This window comes from Hippopotamus amphibius, chromosome 5 (assembly GCF_030028045.1).
Source record: "Hippopotamus amphibius kiboko isolate mHipAmp2 chromosome 5, mHipAmp2.hap2, whole genome shotgun sequence".
Classification (NCBI taxonomy): Eukaryota; Metazoa; Chordata; class Mammalia; order Artiodactyla; family Hippopotamidae; genus Hippopotamus; species Hippopotamus amphibius.
In genome coordinates, this window is record NC_080190.1 from 128,746,452 (window position 1) to 128,761,755 (window position 15,304).

At 37.4% G+C, this 15,304-nt stretch overlaps 1 protein-coding gene across 1 annotated transcript in view; it reads left to right on the plus strand.

The window, feature by feature from the left end:
* The first annotated feature begins 602 nt into the window (after nucleotides 1-602).
* Nucleotides 603-15,304, plus strand: part of NECAB1 (N-terminal EF-hand calcium binding protein 1) — a 260,566-nt gene continuing 245,864 nt past the window's right edge. Inside the window, exons 1-2 of the mRNA XM_057736117.1 lie at nucleotides 603-701; nucleotides 11,282-11,306. Of these exons, the coding sequence (XP_057592100.1) occupies nucleotides 603-701; nucleotides 11,282-11,306 (124 nt within the window). The remainder of the gene's footprint in view (nucleotides 702-11,281; nucleotides 11,307-15,304) is intronic.

Below are 15,304 nucleotides of genomic sequence, written 5' to 3' on the forward strand. Positions count from 1 at the left end.
GTCTTTGGGGAGGGTAGGGAAGACAGGTGAACTTGTTAAAAGCAAAGTTGGCAAAACCTGTTGGAATCGCTCTAACTCACACGGTTTCACCCAGGGGCGTCCTTAGGGGCGTCCTTAGTTTGTGCTCTTGCTTCTCAAGACAGACTCCCTTCCATCTGTTCCCCCTCTCAATCTGGGCTGCCTCCTTTCTCGCGGCTTGTGGGATTGTCGTGGCATAGTGCTCAGAGGCCTCAGGATTATATTCAGCCAAGGCCAATGGCGGTGCAGGAGGATGGGGCGGGGGGGCAGTCAGAGTACGCTCCCCCACAAGTTGAGCAGCGCTTTGCTACGTGCAGGGACGAGACGGATGCAAGCGCTGCAGCCAAAGGAAGGAGGGGAGGCGCGAGTAGAGCGCGTGGGAGCGCGGGGGACGGAGGCAAGGAGGGGGAGAGCAAGCCGGAGAGACGCGAGTGAGGCTCGCCGGGAAGCGAACACGCGATCCCGACCCCAAGCCCAGCAGCGAGCGGCGCAGAGACTGGCAGTGGCAGCGCGGCGCACCCTTTGCCTGCTCCTGTGCAGCCGCCGAGCCCAGCGCCCGCTCGCGGCCGTCAGGGCTCCCAAGAATGGAGGATTCCCGGGAGACGTCGCCGTCCTCCAGCAACTCCTCGGAGGAACTCAGCTCTGCGCTGCAGCTGTCCAAGGGCATGTCGATCTTCCTCGACGTAAGTACAGAGGGAAGGCGTTAGATCAGTGCTCCCCCAGAGTCTTCCCAACCACCCCCCCGCGCCCCCCCGCCCACGCCCGGGAGGAGGGTTGCGGGCCCAGGAGCTCATCAGCCAGTGTTTTGCCTCCAGAACACCGGACAGAACTACCTTCTACTCCGCTCTCCTCTCTCCCTGGTAAACCACCCAGGCAAATGCCGGAGAAATGACCACCACGCAACTTGTAAAAAAGGGCTGTCCCAGACCTAAAACCTGGGGCTTAACAACCCTTAATAAATTCCAAAAGTTAAATTTCCCAACAACCTGGATTCCAACAGGGACTAGGTTTGTAAATACATCAGTCTCCATTCCGGTGAATGGGGCGTTTGAAAGGGGGCGAGGGAGGGGGCGGCGTTGTCTTAACTCATCTCTAAGGTGCTCTATTTGCCGCCCCCACCTCGCTGATTCTCTAATGTGACCAAGGGAATCCGTAGATTGCAATGCCCCGTCGCCTCCTCCAGTCCCCTAAGAAAGCAATCACTTTGAAAATATATTTGTTTTTCTTTTCTATGAGCGGCGGCCAAAATCTCTTTCATAATGATTCTTTTTTCACTGTCATCTCCTATTTTTCCATTTTCCTGCTTTTATTGGCCTTCTGTACCTCTACTAGTTGTAATTACTGTCATTATCTTCAATTCAAGCATTTAACTGTTTTTCTTTTGGTCCTCTCCCTGGTTTCCGTATTCTCTTCCTCCATTTCTCTGCTATTGATGATCATTTGTGTTCATTCTTTCTTTCCCTTTCTCTGCTATTTTTCTGCCTCCATGCTGTGGTTTCTATCTCTATGCAGTTTTATTTCTTATTTGTTTATCAATTTTGCTTTACTTTCCTTCCTGCTGTTCTCTATATTTCTCACCCTTTTGTTCAGCTCTTTTTTCTGCCTTTAGGTTTTGTGGTTTTCCTATCCCTCAGTTGCCTGTGGGGCTTCCAGCTCTCCCAGCCCCTCAGTTGTCACATTCATGCTGTCCCCTGAGGTAGTTTCTGGCTCAGTGGGGACAATTATGGCATAAAATAAAATGGGCAAAGGGCATTGAAGAGGGATTCGTGTTCTTTCCTCTAACCTCCTCTGAGTTATCATTTCTTATTAAAATCAAGGTAAGGGGGCCAGAGGCCAAATATATTTATTTGTGGAGAGGTGAAAATATGAGGAAATCAAATTATTAGTATCATAATGGTGAAACAGATTATGCAAGGAGCCCTCCCAAGTTTATTTTGAATGGATTAGCTTGAATTTTTAATTGGGAGAGAAACCCCTATCAGTAATTAAACCTAGTGTAAGGCAAAAATATAGATAAGGTTCAACTTTGTTTCCTGGCAGCGTTCTCTTCTCATCACCATGCAGCTGCAACTGGGGCTACAGGCATTCTGGGCGGGCCGTCTTCTTCCCACTAATACACATGTGGGATTCCAATTCCTTTCATGCAATGGGATTATTAATACCTCATTCTTCATTAGCACTCATCTGTGCTTAGTTTGGGTCAATCAGATGATATTATTGGTGCTAATGGTTAAACTGGCTGATATTATTCCTTTAAGTCCTGCCATTCAGGGCAAAAAACCCCCCTGAGAAACTAAGCTGGTAGAAGGAGGAGACACACAGCACACCAGAGAAGGAAATCCTTAGGGATAGAGAGTCAGGGCACCTGAAAATCATCTCAGTTATAAGGTTGATGGCTAAACCACCATGAAGTTGATTCAGAGAGGGCAAGAGGGGCTTCCATTCATTCTGAGTTGATCTTCACTCTGTCCTCCAAGGATATCAAGGGCTTCCCTAAGACTTTTTATTTTTCTGGAAAAAAAAATGTACATATGTATGTATTTATTTTCTTTCATTTTTATTGAGACACAATTGACTTACAGCACTGTATAAGTTTAAGGTGTACAGCACAATGTACACCTTAATATGTACATAATGTGCACTTACATACATCATGAAATGATTACTGCATTTTAAGTTTAGTGAATAGCCATCATCTCATATAGGTACAAAATTTAAAAAATAGAAACTTTTTCCTTGTGATGAAAACTCTTAGGATTTACTCTCTTAACAGCTGTATAACATAGTGGTGCTGATTATATTTATCATGTTGCACATTGCATCCCTAGTAGTTATGTATCTTATAACTGGAAATTTGTATCTTTTGACTACCTCCTCCAGTTTCTTCTCATTCACCCCTGCCTCTGGAAACCACAAATCTGATCTCTTTTTCTATGAATTTGTTTGCTTTTGAAGTATGATTGACCTACACCACTATGTTAGTTCCTATTAAACAACAGAGCAAACCAATATTTTTATACATTTCAAAATGATCTCCATGATGTCTTGTTAAGATCTGTCATACAAAGATATTACATAGTTATTGACTGTTTCCCCACATTGTACATTTCATGCCTGTGATCCATATATTTTGCAACTGAAAGCTTGAACCTCTTAATCTCCCTCACTTTTTTTCTTTCCACCCCTCTTTCCTCTGGGAACCACCTTTTTGTTCTCTGTATCTATAACTCTGTTTATCTTTTGTTATGTTTGTTCATTTGCTTTGTTTTTTAGATTCCACATATAAGTGATATCATACAGTATTTGTCTTTCTCTGCCTGACATTTCACTTAGCATAATACCCTCCAGGTCCATCCATGTTGTCACAAATGGCAAGATTTAATTCTTTTTTATGGCATATATTTTTATATTGCATATGTATACCACTTCTTTATCTATTCATCTAACAATGGGTACTTAGGTTGCCTCCATGTGTTGGTTATTGTAAATAATGCTGCAATGAACATAAGGGGGCATATATCTTTCTAATTAATGTTTTCTTTTTCTTCAGATAAATACCCAGGAGTAAAATTTCTGGATCATATGATAGTTCTATTTTTAATTTTTTGAGGAATCTTCACACTGTTTTCCATAGTGGCTGCACCAATTTGCATTGTCCCCAACAGTGCATGAGAGTTCCCTTTTCTCCACATCTTCCCAAATACTTGTATTTGTTGTCTTTTTTGATAATAGCCATTCTGACTGTGAAGTGATACCTCATGGGGATTTTGATTTACATTTCCCTGATGATGAGTAATGTTGAGCATCTTTCCATGTTCCTGTTGATCATCTGTATGTCTTTCTTGGAAAAAAGTCTATTAAAATCTTCTGCCCAGTTTTTAATTGGGTCTTTTTTTTTTTTTTTTTTGATGTTGAGTTGTACAACTTCCTTGTATCTCTCGTATATTAACCCCTTATCAGATATGTCATTTGCAAAATTCTTCTCCCATTCAGTAGATGGACTTTTTGTTTTGTTGATAGTTTTCTTCACTGTGCAAAAGCTTTTAAGTGTGTAGTCCCATTTGTTTATTTTTGCTTTTGTTTCCCTTGACTGAGTAGACATATTCAAAAAATTACTAAGAATGATGTCAAGGAGTGTACTGCTTATGTTATCTTCTAGAAATTGTATAGTTTCAATTTTACCTTTAAGCCTTTAATTCATTTTGAATTTATTTTTGTGCATGGTATGAGAGAATAGTCCAGTTTGATTCTTTCGTATGTAACAGTCCAATTTTTTCAACACCTTTTTTTTTTTGACTGCACCATGCAGCTTGTGAGATCTTAGTTCCCCTACCAGGGATCAAACCCAGGCCCTGGAAGTGCAAGCACTGAGTCCTAACCACTGGACCACCAGGGAATTCTCTTCAACACCATTTATTGAAGAGGCTTTTTCCCCATATATATTCTTGCCGTCTTTGTGGTAGGTTAATTAACAATATAAGTGTGGGTTCATTTCTAGACTCTATTCTGTTCCATTGATCTATGTGTTTGTTTTTGTGCCAGTACAACACTGTTTTGATTACTGTGGCTTTGTGGTATAGTTTGAAATCAGGACGCGTGATACCTCCAGCTTTGTTCTTTCTCAAGATTGTTTTGGCTATTTGTGGTCTTTTGTGTTTCCATACAAATTTTAGAATTATTTTTTCTAGTTCTGTGAATGCCATTGGTATTTTGATAGGGATTACACTGAATCTGTAGATTGCCTTTGGTTGTATGATCATTTTAACAATATTAATTTTTCTAATCCATAAACATGGTGTATCTTTTTATCTGTTTATGTTGTCCTTAGTTTCTTTCATCAGTGTGTTATAGTTTTCTGAGTACAGGTTTCTTACCTCCTTAGGTTTATTCCTGTGTATTTTATTCTTTTTGATGTCATTGTAAATGGGATTATTTTCTTACTTTCTCTTTTTTGATTATTCATTTTCAGTGTATAGAAATGCAGCAGATTTCTGTATATTAATTTTGTATCCGGGAACTTTACCAAACCCATTAATGAGTTCTAATAGTTTTGGGGGGACATATTAAGGATTTCCTATGTATAGTATCATGTCATCTGCAAACAGTGACAGTTTTACTTCTTCCTTTTTTGTGTTGGCCTGCTGGTGGGCAGGGCCAGGGCCCAGGGTATCCTGGGGTTGGTGCTGGCCTGCTGGTGCTTGGGGTTGGTGGATGCTTTGGTTGCTTCCATATCTTGGGAATTGTAAATAATGCTGTTATGAGCATTGGGCTGCATGTATCTTTTTAAATTAGTGTTTTTGCTTTTTTCAGATATATATGCCTAGGAGTGGAATTGCTGTGTAGTTCTATTTTTAGTTTTTTAAGAAACTGCCATACTGTTTTCCACAGTGGCTGCACCAATTTGTATTCCCACCAACAGTGTACAAGGGTTCCCTTTTCTCCATATCCTCACCAGCATTTGTTATTTGTGTTCTTTTGGTTAGTAGCCACTCTGATGGGTGATATCTCATTGTAGTTTTGATTTGCATTTCCTTGATGATTAGCGATGTTGAGCATTTTTTCAAGCGCCTGTTGGCCACCTGCATTTCCTCTTTGGAATAATGTCTATTCAGAAGAACTGAATAGACATTATTTTTTAATTGGGTTAATTTTTTTTTTTTTTTGATGTTGAGTTGTATGATGTTGTATATATGTTGGATTTTAATCTTTTATTGGTCATATCATTTGCAAATATTTTCTCACAGTCAGTAGGTTGTCTTTTCATTTTGTCGATATGCGGTTCCTTCTTTATATTTTTGGTGTATAAGATCTTTTTTCTGCTAGACTCCAGCCTTTCTCATCAATAGTTTCTCTGTAAATAGTTGTAATTTTGGTCCCTGTGGGAAGAAGTAAGCTCAGGGTCTTCCTACTCTGTCATCTTGGTCATATCCCTTCTCTGTGACTGTTCAAAAGCAGTGTACAAATCCTAGTGATACTGTGGAGAAGAATGGGTTGAGCTATGTAAATGGAAAGCCATCTTCTCTGACATAAACACCTATTTGGCCCAAGCGTTCAAAGTACTATTTAAAAAGAAGAAAAAAAGAAGAGATTAAAATCTCATTTATTATTATACGCAGGTGCATAATTGTTCCCATGTTCTGAAAATAAATAGTATCAAGTCTCTGTTCTGAAGGAATATGTACTCTATAAATAGGACTGCCTTGTCTTCTTACATTTATTTCTATAATTTAAAAATAAAAATATAAAACTGATTTCACATGAGAGGTGTTGATATGCTTGCTTGCCAGTAAAATGGTTGTCTACAAAAAAACTGCCACTGATTTTATCTCGAAGAGAAGAGATTTTGTTTACACTTTTCTTTGAAGTATTTTGTGAAAAATCTAGCACTCTGGTGAAATATGTGACATGAAAAAGAATTTGTTATTTAGGGATTTTTGAATTATTTATTTCTGAATCATATTGCTTTTAGCAAAAATAAAATGTGAAACAAAAATACATAATTTTATTTGATCAGTTTTAATATATTCTAGTAGCACTGCTATAAAAGATTGCTTTTTGAATTCTCCTCAGATTATAACAAGTAGGTGATACATATTCCCTTTTCCAAAGAGGAACAGAAATGAAATTGATTAGAGGCTTCTGTATCACAGACTAATTTCCAAATTTGAAGAAAACATTGATTTTCAGTGTTTGTATTCCAGTGCCACTGGAATAATCACTTCTCTAAGAAATGATTTAAATTGCTTTTGAGGGTACTGTTAGTGACATGACTGATATGTCCAGCTGGTTAGAAACTAGTCATAGATCAGAAAATCAGAGAGAAGTATACCACAACTGTTGGCTTTTGCTTCATTTTCCTTATCTCCAATTCAGCTATAATAATGAGTATGATATTTAATGCTAAAGGTCATTGTGAGTATGAAATAAGAGTTCATAGTAGAGAAAACTGAGAAAAATGGATATATACTATGTAAATTTGAATCACTATTGTTATATCAGTATTCCATGTTGAATGCCTAAATAACAGTAGTAAAACCCACAAACTAATACAGGGACCATTTTATAAATCTAATTTGCATGATTTTCTTTCTAAAAAATGTCAGAATTAAGTATCAGTTCATCAAAAATATTCTTTAATATCTTTTTGGGGGGCTTAGAAAACCTAGTGCTGGTACTAAGGCATGGCTGTGCACTGAGGTTGCTGTAGTACATTTGCACAGGGCACAACTGCCAACCACTGGACAGGGCTGAACACTGTCCCAGTGTGCAGCAACACGAAAGGACCTGGAGGATTACAATTATTTTCCTTTTAACATCTATATGCTATCTTTTCTAAGGTTGCTGCATTCCAGTTAACAGAGAATTAACTCCAATTTAGAATACTTGTCTGTATAGCATGTGGGCCCTCTTTTGAGTCCAGTCAACTCTACTACTGTGCACAGGGAGAAAAACTAGCCTTCAGCTACTCCCTGAAAGCAAGATGAATCCTAGATGAAGTTAGTTGCAATTTCACTCATTTGGTACTGCTGTCTTCTTCCAGTTTTCCTCTGATTTTTAACTGGAAGGGAAGTGGTGTGGTAGAAGTGGGGCCTTGCAGGTTGTGAAGGAGAGAGATGACTTTACTGTTTGTCTTCCCTTCCTTCCTCTAAGCAAGCATGCATACCCATGAACACCCAGAACAAAAGGTATAGTCCCTTGATGGTCAGAGACTTTGTGCAAACTAGTAACCATTTCTCCTTGCAAAGATATTTAATTCTGATGCCCTGTATATACTCATCTGTACAGAGGACTGTCAGAGCAGAAACAGTTTTCTAGGTATAGTGGTTCTGTGACTGAATTCTCTTACAATTACACCTCCTGTCTTGCCTAGTGCACAGTTGTTTATTTGAGTGAGATTAATAATATGCACAATTGATTTGATATTGTCCAGTTGGGAGAATGGAAATTAATCCATCACTGTCTACTTTAATGGCAAGGTAGATGTCACTCTACTAGTTTCAGGAAGAAGCAGAAATAAGGAAAACTTAGTTTTACTGTTATCATACATTATAAATTATAAATTATTTTCCTACACACCTATATTAGGCAAAATTGAGAAGACAGTGCCCACTTACTTGCATCCTATCTCGTGGTGGCTAATCACCTGGTAGCAAAATTACCTGCGAGATGTCCAGGCCCACACACTATGACTCACCTACTAGGTCTTCCCTTCTGGATGATACTCCATGTTCTAGATGAGTCCCTATTCCCTGCCTATGTCTCAGTTTCTCAGGAGTCCACTAAGTGACTGGTAAGCTCCTCTCATTACCTAATTAACCTGGTACATGACAGGAGGCATTTACCAAATATTAGATCAGTGAACGGTGATTGTGTTAGTTTTTAATGCCTCCAAGACAACATTTGCATTTTAACACCTGCCTTCAATAACTTAAAATGAAAAGTGAAGAATTTCAGTCAAGTCATTAAAGAATATCTTTCAGGATAAAGGATCCTATTTGATAATCCCTAATTTGTTGCAGAAACATAGCACCACCTGCATTTAAGTTTTAAGTTTGACATGTTTATATCTATTTAGTATCTATCTTGTGACAGAAATTAGTAAGATTAGCTGACCCAGATTACTATGGTTGCATAACATAATGAACTCAATTCTCATTTGCAGTACATTTTTTATTAGTCTGAGAGCTCAGAGGCAAAATTTGCGGCAGAGACACTTCTATTCATATTTAATTACAAAGAATTGTCTTAATAACAAGAGTGACTATTTTAATTTCATCTATAAGAAGCTGAATGCTATTTAAGATGGTTCTTTATGAAATGAAATGTTGGAAATCTTGGGTCTAAGTCTCTGGTGTTTTGTTATTCCTATTCTAATCATTTCAAACTCATAAGGATACAATAGAGCATGAAATAGGATCTTAGAGTATATCAAAAGTAAGAAATAGACTGTGTTTTATATCTTCCCAACTCTATGGCTTCAAGTTTCAGAAGAGAGGAAGAAGGTGGTTGTGATGGAGAGGTAGAGTCACAAAATCTCCACTAGAAATTACTTCTAGTATTGTGAAAAAGAATCTGTCTCATTTTTCTCTAAACATAGAAGCTCTTACTATTGAAAGCAATCTTCCTGCAATAATTAAATAAATTTAGTTTAAAAAAGGGGACCTACTTCTTGTGCACTCAAGTCAGGGTGATACATATCTGTTATTGGAAATTTTTCATGGGAGAGGTTTTTAGTAATAATATTAGTATTTTATAATAAAAACACATTGTAATAATGATTAGATTTGTTCGTACTTCATCTCCATGAAATCAAAAGAAAGGGAAGGAAGATCAAGTCTATAGTGGAAAGCAGTAAAAGAGAAAACTTTGATAATAAAAATTATTACTCATATTTCAAGCTAGCCACCAAGAAGTGGAGACCTAAATATAAGAGTATCTCTTGTTACATAACCATAACTACAAATCGCTGAGGAAAAAAATAATCCTTAAGTGCCCCTTTCACTTAATTAAAGCTTGTCTTTGCAATTTTCTTTGATACTGTGTAAACATAGCTGTGTATTATATTATTCAGATTTTTTCTGTCAGTATACAGTATCAGTTAGGGCTAATCTGATTATTGTTATCAGAGAAAAATAACCCAAACTATCTTAAGATTTTAAAAAGTAACAATTTATTTACTCTTATAATGAAAAGCAGAGATCATCTTTTCAGGATGGCTTCATCAGGAGCTCAGAGAGTGTCATCATGATCCAGTTTCTCTCAGCCTCTGGACTCTCCTGAGTGTTAGTTATTTCCAGGTTATATATTATATTAATTTCCTAGGTCTTTTATAATAAAGTACTAAACAAATGGTGGTTTAAACAACAAAATTTATTCTCTCAGTTCTGGAGGCTAGGGAGGTGAAATCAGGGTGTGGGTAGGGCTATACTCCCTTTGAAGGCTCCAAGGGAGAATCTGTTCCATGCCTGTCTCCTAGCTTCTAGAGGTGGCCATCAGTCCTTGACATTCCTTGGCTTACATCTGTATCACTCCAATATCTGCCCCTGTCATCACATAGCCTTCTTCTTTATGTCTTTGCATCTCTGAATTGCTCTCCTTATAAAGTCATCAGTCATTGGATTTAGGGCCCAATCCAGTAAGATCTTATCTTAGTTTGATTACAACAGACTCTATTTCCAAACATGGTCACATTCACTGTTACTAGGGACTTCAACATTTGTTTTGAGGCAATACAGTTCGATCCATGACATATACAATTACAAAAAGGCAGTTCCTTACCTATTTTTCCTAGATTCAAAGTCAACAGAGAAAGTATTTCTCTCTTGACAACTCAAGCAAAACCAAGGCTTCATTGGACTTATTGTGCTAATGCATGAGTAGTCACTGTGGCCAGAGGGGTATGACACTCTGTTTACTAGGCTTGAGTATTCTGCCCAACCCTGGAGTACATGGGCCAAGAATGGAGGAAAGATTGGTTTCGCAAAAGATAATTAGAAATCTTTTAATTTCTAAAATTAGTAATCCAATACCAAAGATACTGGATGGTCAAGCAGTTTATATCCATCAAAGACGATTTAAAATAGTCCCAAATAATATAATTAACTCATAAATGTAAAGTAAGATATAGTATAGATGCAGGAACTCTTATTTATCCACAATTTATTAATTTTGTTTCTGTTTATTCTCCATTTTATTATATGACTGACACATTAAATAGCACATATTTGAAGTGAAAAGTTGATGAGTTCTCACATATTTATATATCTATGAAACTTTTACCACAATCAAGAAAATAAATATATCTACCACCCTGTAAAGTTTCCTTATGCCTTCTTATAATCCAGCCCTCTCTGCCCTTGCTTATTCCTATACAACAACCCTTAATCTGCTTTCTGTTACTATTTGCATTTTCTAGAATTTTTATATAAATGAAATAATACATCTTCTTATGTGTCTAGGTTTTTACTCAGCATAATTACCTTGAGATCCATCCAAGTTATTGTATGCATCAAGAGCTCATTCCTTTTTACTGCTCAGTAGTTTTCATTGTGTGGATATACCATGGCTTATTTGTCCATTGGCTTGTTTGTGGACATTTGGGTATTTTTAATTTTTTACTGTTGTAAAGAAAGATTTTAATTGGGAAAGCTTTATTCTAAATTGGAATTTCTTTTATTTAATAATGGGTAAATTCTGTGTGAGTATCATGTTCACTTCAATACTTACAAAAATGGTGATAAAATGTTTCCTTTTTCTTTTCCAGATACTGAGGAGAGCAGACAAAAATGGTAAGACCAAAAGTCTACAGTTTCTGTTTATTAATTTCTTACTGTTTAGATCACTTGATAAAGAATACTATGGAAGACAGAAGGGAACCCACATAAAATTTGTTTCTTGTACCAGTAAGAGTTTCAGACAAGTTCATGGCTTCAGATACTCATTAGAAATTGACAGAGGTATTTGCATTTGACAGGAAGATGGAATATATGCCTCGGAAGTGAGAAGCCCTCATATTTGGGCTCTCGCTTTCCCTTTTGTGTTGTGTTTTAAATTTATTTTAAAGTAATAATAGCTTCTATTTGTTGAATATCTACTGGAGTAAGTGCTTTGCATTCATTATGTCTTAGAGTTAATAAGATACAGATCTGAGACTTGAACTTTAGTTTGTGTGACACCAAAGTCTAGGCTCTCCACATTGAACTTTTTAGCGGCCTTGGGGCTATTGCACTGTAAGATGGTTACCTGGAAGTATGTATTGCCATACTTATCTCTACTCCATGGCTCTTGAGCATAGCTCTCTCAGTCTAATTGTATGGAGTGATAATCTATAGAGGCAGAGAAGTAGCAGAAACCAGAAGGAAAAATTGTTTTGTCAAAAGAACTAAAGTTTAAATGACACCTGCACAAAGTCCAATTATAAGCTGTCATAAGCAGTATCTTTTGACTCCTTCATTCCACTACAAATTTTGTTCCACAGAATACCAAATCAGAGATTACTGAATTTTTTCTGCTGCTGTAGTGTAAGCACATCATAGAGCTATATTCTTGATAAGAATTTCTTGACAAATTTAGGGTATAAAAAGTCCTTTTCTTGAAATCTGAATTCCTATCTATGGGGAGATATCACAGGCAGAATCTAGGTCTGACAGACATGTTGTGGTCTAGTTAGCCATTAAGCAACCCGATCAAGGAAAGCTTGACTGGCACTCTGCACCTTTCCACACAACAGAAAATATATAAATCTAAGGAGCAGTGAAATAGTGCCCCAAGTCCTGATAATCTTTAATTCTGTCTACCCAATTAAATGTTTTCTCAAACTATGTTGCAATCAAAGGGGCTTTTTATTTTCACTTGAACCACTTGATTAATTTTTAAGACAGACATAATGATCCTATCATCTTGTCTCCTTATTCCGCTCATTGGCTTATGCCTGATATCTAGCCTCAGTGATACTGAAAACACAATTGAGTAGTCCATATGTCTCCGTGCTACCTGCCCCATACTCCAGCAGCCCTTTGCAGCTCAGAAATACCTTGTCTCCCTCTTTACCCAAGATTCTAGTTCTCTCAAGGCTACACTTTCCTTTCCTTGGACCCCAAGGCTCTGATAGAGGGTCAGTATTACCTTTGTATCTATTACTTTTTTTCATCAAAACTTACCTCTTTGGCAGTCCACTATCATAACCCATGATCATAATAAAAGGCATCTGAAAAAATAATACACATGATGTAATGAATTTTATGATCATCTCATATGTTATGCCATGTAGAGTGGTCATTTGCACTGGCAGCCCGATATGGTCCTGTTCAATGCCATGTTTCCTCACTTGTCTCCTCCCCTCTCCCCTTCCTCTTCCCTGTCCTAGTGCCCAATCCCAACATGTTGTCAAATCTCCTTGTCCTTCTGCTCCTGTTCTCACAATGTTTACCATGCATCCTCCTCTACATCCCTCTGAAGCACTTGGGGCTCCACCTGCCACACTTTTGTGGTGTTGTCCCTGCTTTGATCTCCACGTGCTCTGGTCTTTCAACCCTTAGCCAGCTTGAGAACTCTCAGGCATTGCTTACATTTCTGGTCAAAGGCACCTTATCTGGGAAGCACTCCCCAGCTTTTCCAGACAGGGCCCTACCCTCTCTCTCGATATTTTGGCATGTATTGATTATTGCCCTTTGTGAGGACTAAAATTGTTGGTGATTCTACTTCTCTAAACTGAATGTGCCTTTCTATGGCAAGGAACTTGTCTTATGAGTAGACACTATGCCTAGCTGATACTAAGTGCTCAATGGATATTAGTTTAATGAATTAATAATGACTAAATGCATTCTGCTCCATTATCTGTCTTCTTTCCATCTGTCCACTCTTCCCTCTACCTTTCATTGCACTTTACTCTTCTCATTCTCAATATAAAGTGAGGGGAGGATAGAATAAGGCAGGTCTGGGTTTAAATCACAGCTATGCCACCTAATAGCCTTGTGACTTTGGGTAAGTAACAAACTCTTTACCATCAGCTTTCTCATGTATAGAATAGAGATAATGACATCTACGTGTGTCATGGGGTTTTGAATAATAAATGAGATGACATATGAAAATTTCCCAGAGCAGCCATGGCATATAATAAGAACTTATACCTGCTCACTTTGCTGGTATTATTGGAATTAATGTGATCAGTATACAACTGAAAGGCTGAGTTGTTTTTGTGTTGTGGTGACTTGGAGACACTTGATGATGTTTTAGTCATTTTTATTTCGGTGGAGTTTAGTGGAAAAAAACACACTATTTACCATACATGCAGAATTGAAAAGTAGAAAAAAGATAGTAGATAATCTAATGTAAATGAGAGAATATTAGCATAAAAAATCTTTCCATACCATGTGTTCGTCACATTCTGTATTTGCAAATAAATAACTGCTACATGTACTTCTCACATGATAGAATACCTTGTGGACTGCTTAATTGGTGATGGGATAACAAAGGGAATAAGAGACTATAAGCAGTATGAAAGATAGACTGCCAGGGTACAGATTTAATTTTTGGAATCTATCTCACAGGAAAGAGAAGGTTCTGGAGAAATTGGAAAAAAAAAAAAAAACATGGTTAGAGAGATTTGGGGGAGGGGGTGATGGTTGTTGTTTTTAAATCATAAGCTAGGATCTTAGACATAAAGATAGACCTTAAAATATGATTGCTTAAAAGAGACACAAATGCTTTGATCTTAAGAGCCTAGACTTAAACCCAGAAATGCAAAACTCCTGAGAAAACTTACTTATATATGCAGGTTGAATGAAGATGGAAATGATAACATGGGCATTTGTAACATTTGCAAAAAGAATTTTTTAACCTTAACAAAAGGCAAAATAAAAAGGCTCATAGTAGTGAATAACATCTAATTCCTCTTGCTGATGTGCATTTGCTAAGATCTCCTGCCATCCTTGATCTGCCATTCTATGTCAGCAAATAGGTAGGCTGTTTGAATGGCACTTTTGATCCCAATGTCATGACTGATCTCTTTAAGAGATCATTATAGTTCTTCTCAGTGCCTTTTAGACTACCCCAGTAACCTGTACATTGTAAATCTGTGAGGGCAGAGAGCACACCTATCACACATAGCACCAGGCCCACAGTAATGAGCCAAATGCCTGTCATGACATAGGTGCTCAATACATATTTGTGACTTTATGTGTAAGAAGTGCATTACCAACAATTTGACCTTGAAAACTGAAGAAGAAACTTAGTTATATATCAATTAATCAAACTAAGCACTGTAATTATTTATCTGTTTATTAATTAATAGTATTTGTAAAATTTATTGAGGATATATTATGGGCTAGGCCCTATACTAGGTGGTTTGTATCCATTGTCTTCAGTTGTTATGAAAAGTCAACAGGGTAGCCAGTTTAGATTAGTGGTAAGAACACAGGCTTTAGTTTTATGACTTTGAACAAGTTACTCAACTTCCCTTTGCCTCAGTTTCCTCATCTATGAAAGAAGAATAATATTACTTCTCTCATAATATTACTTCTCTTATGCCTCTAAAACACTTAGTCTTGATCTTGCATGTAGTAGTAATTGTACAATATTTTTAGCTATTTTAATTATTTCCCCATTTGTTAAGTGAAGCTCAGAGAAGTTAAATATTTTTTATGGATTATATTGTATGTTAACAGCAGAACCAGGAATCTTGAACTCATGTTTACCTGACTCCAAATTTCGTGATCTTTTCACTTTATTGTATATGCACATATATATATATATACCACAGTCTACAAATATATAAATATAATTATAA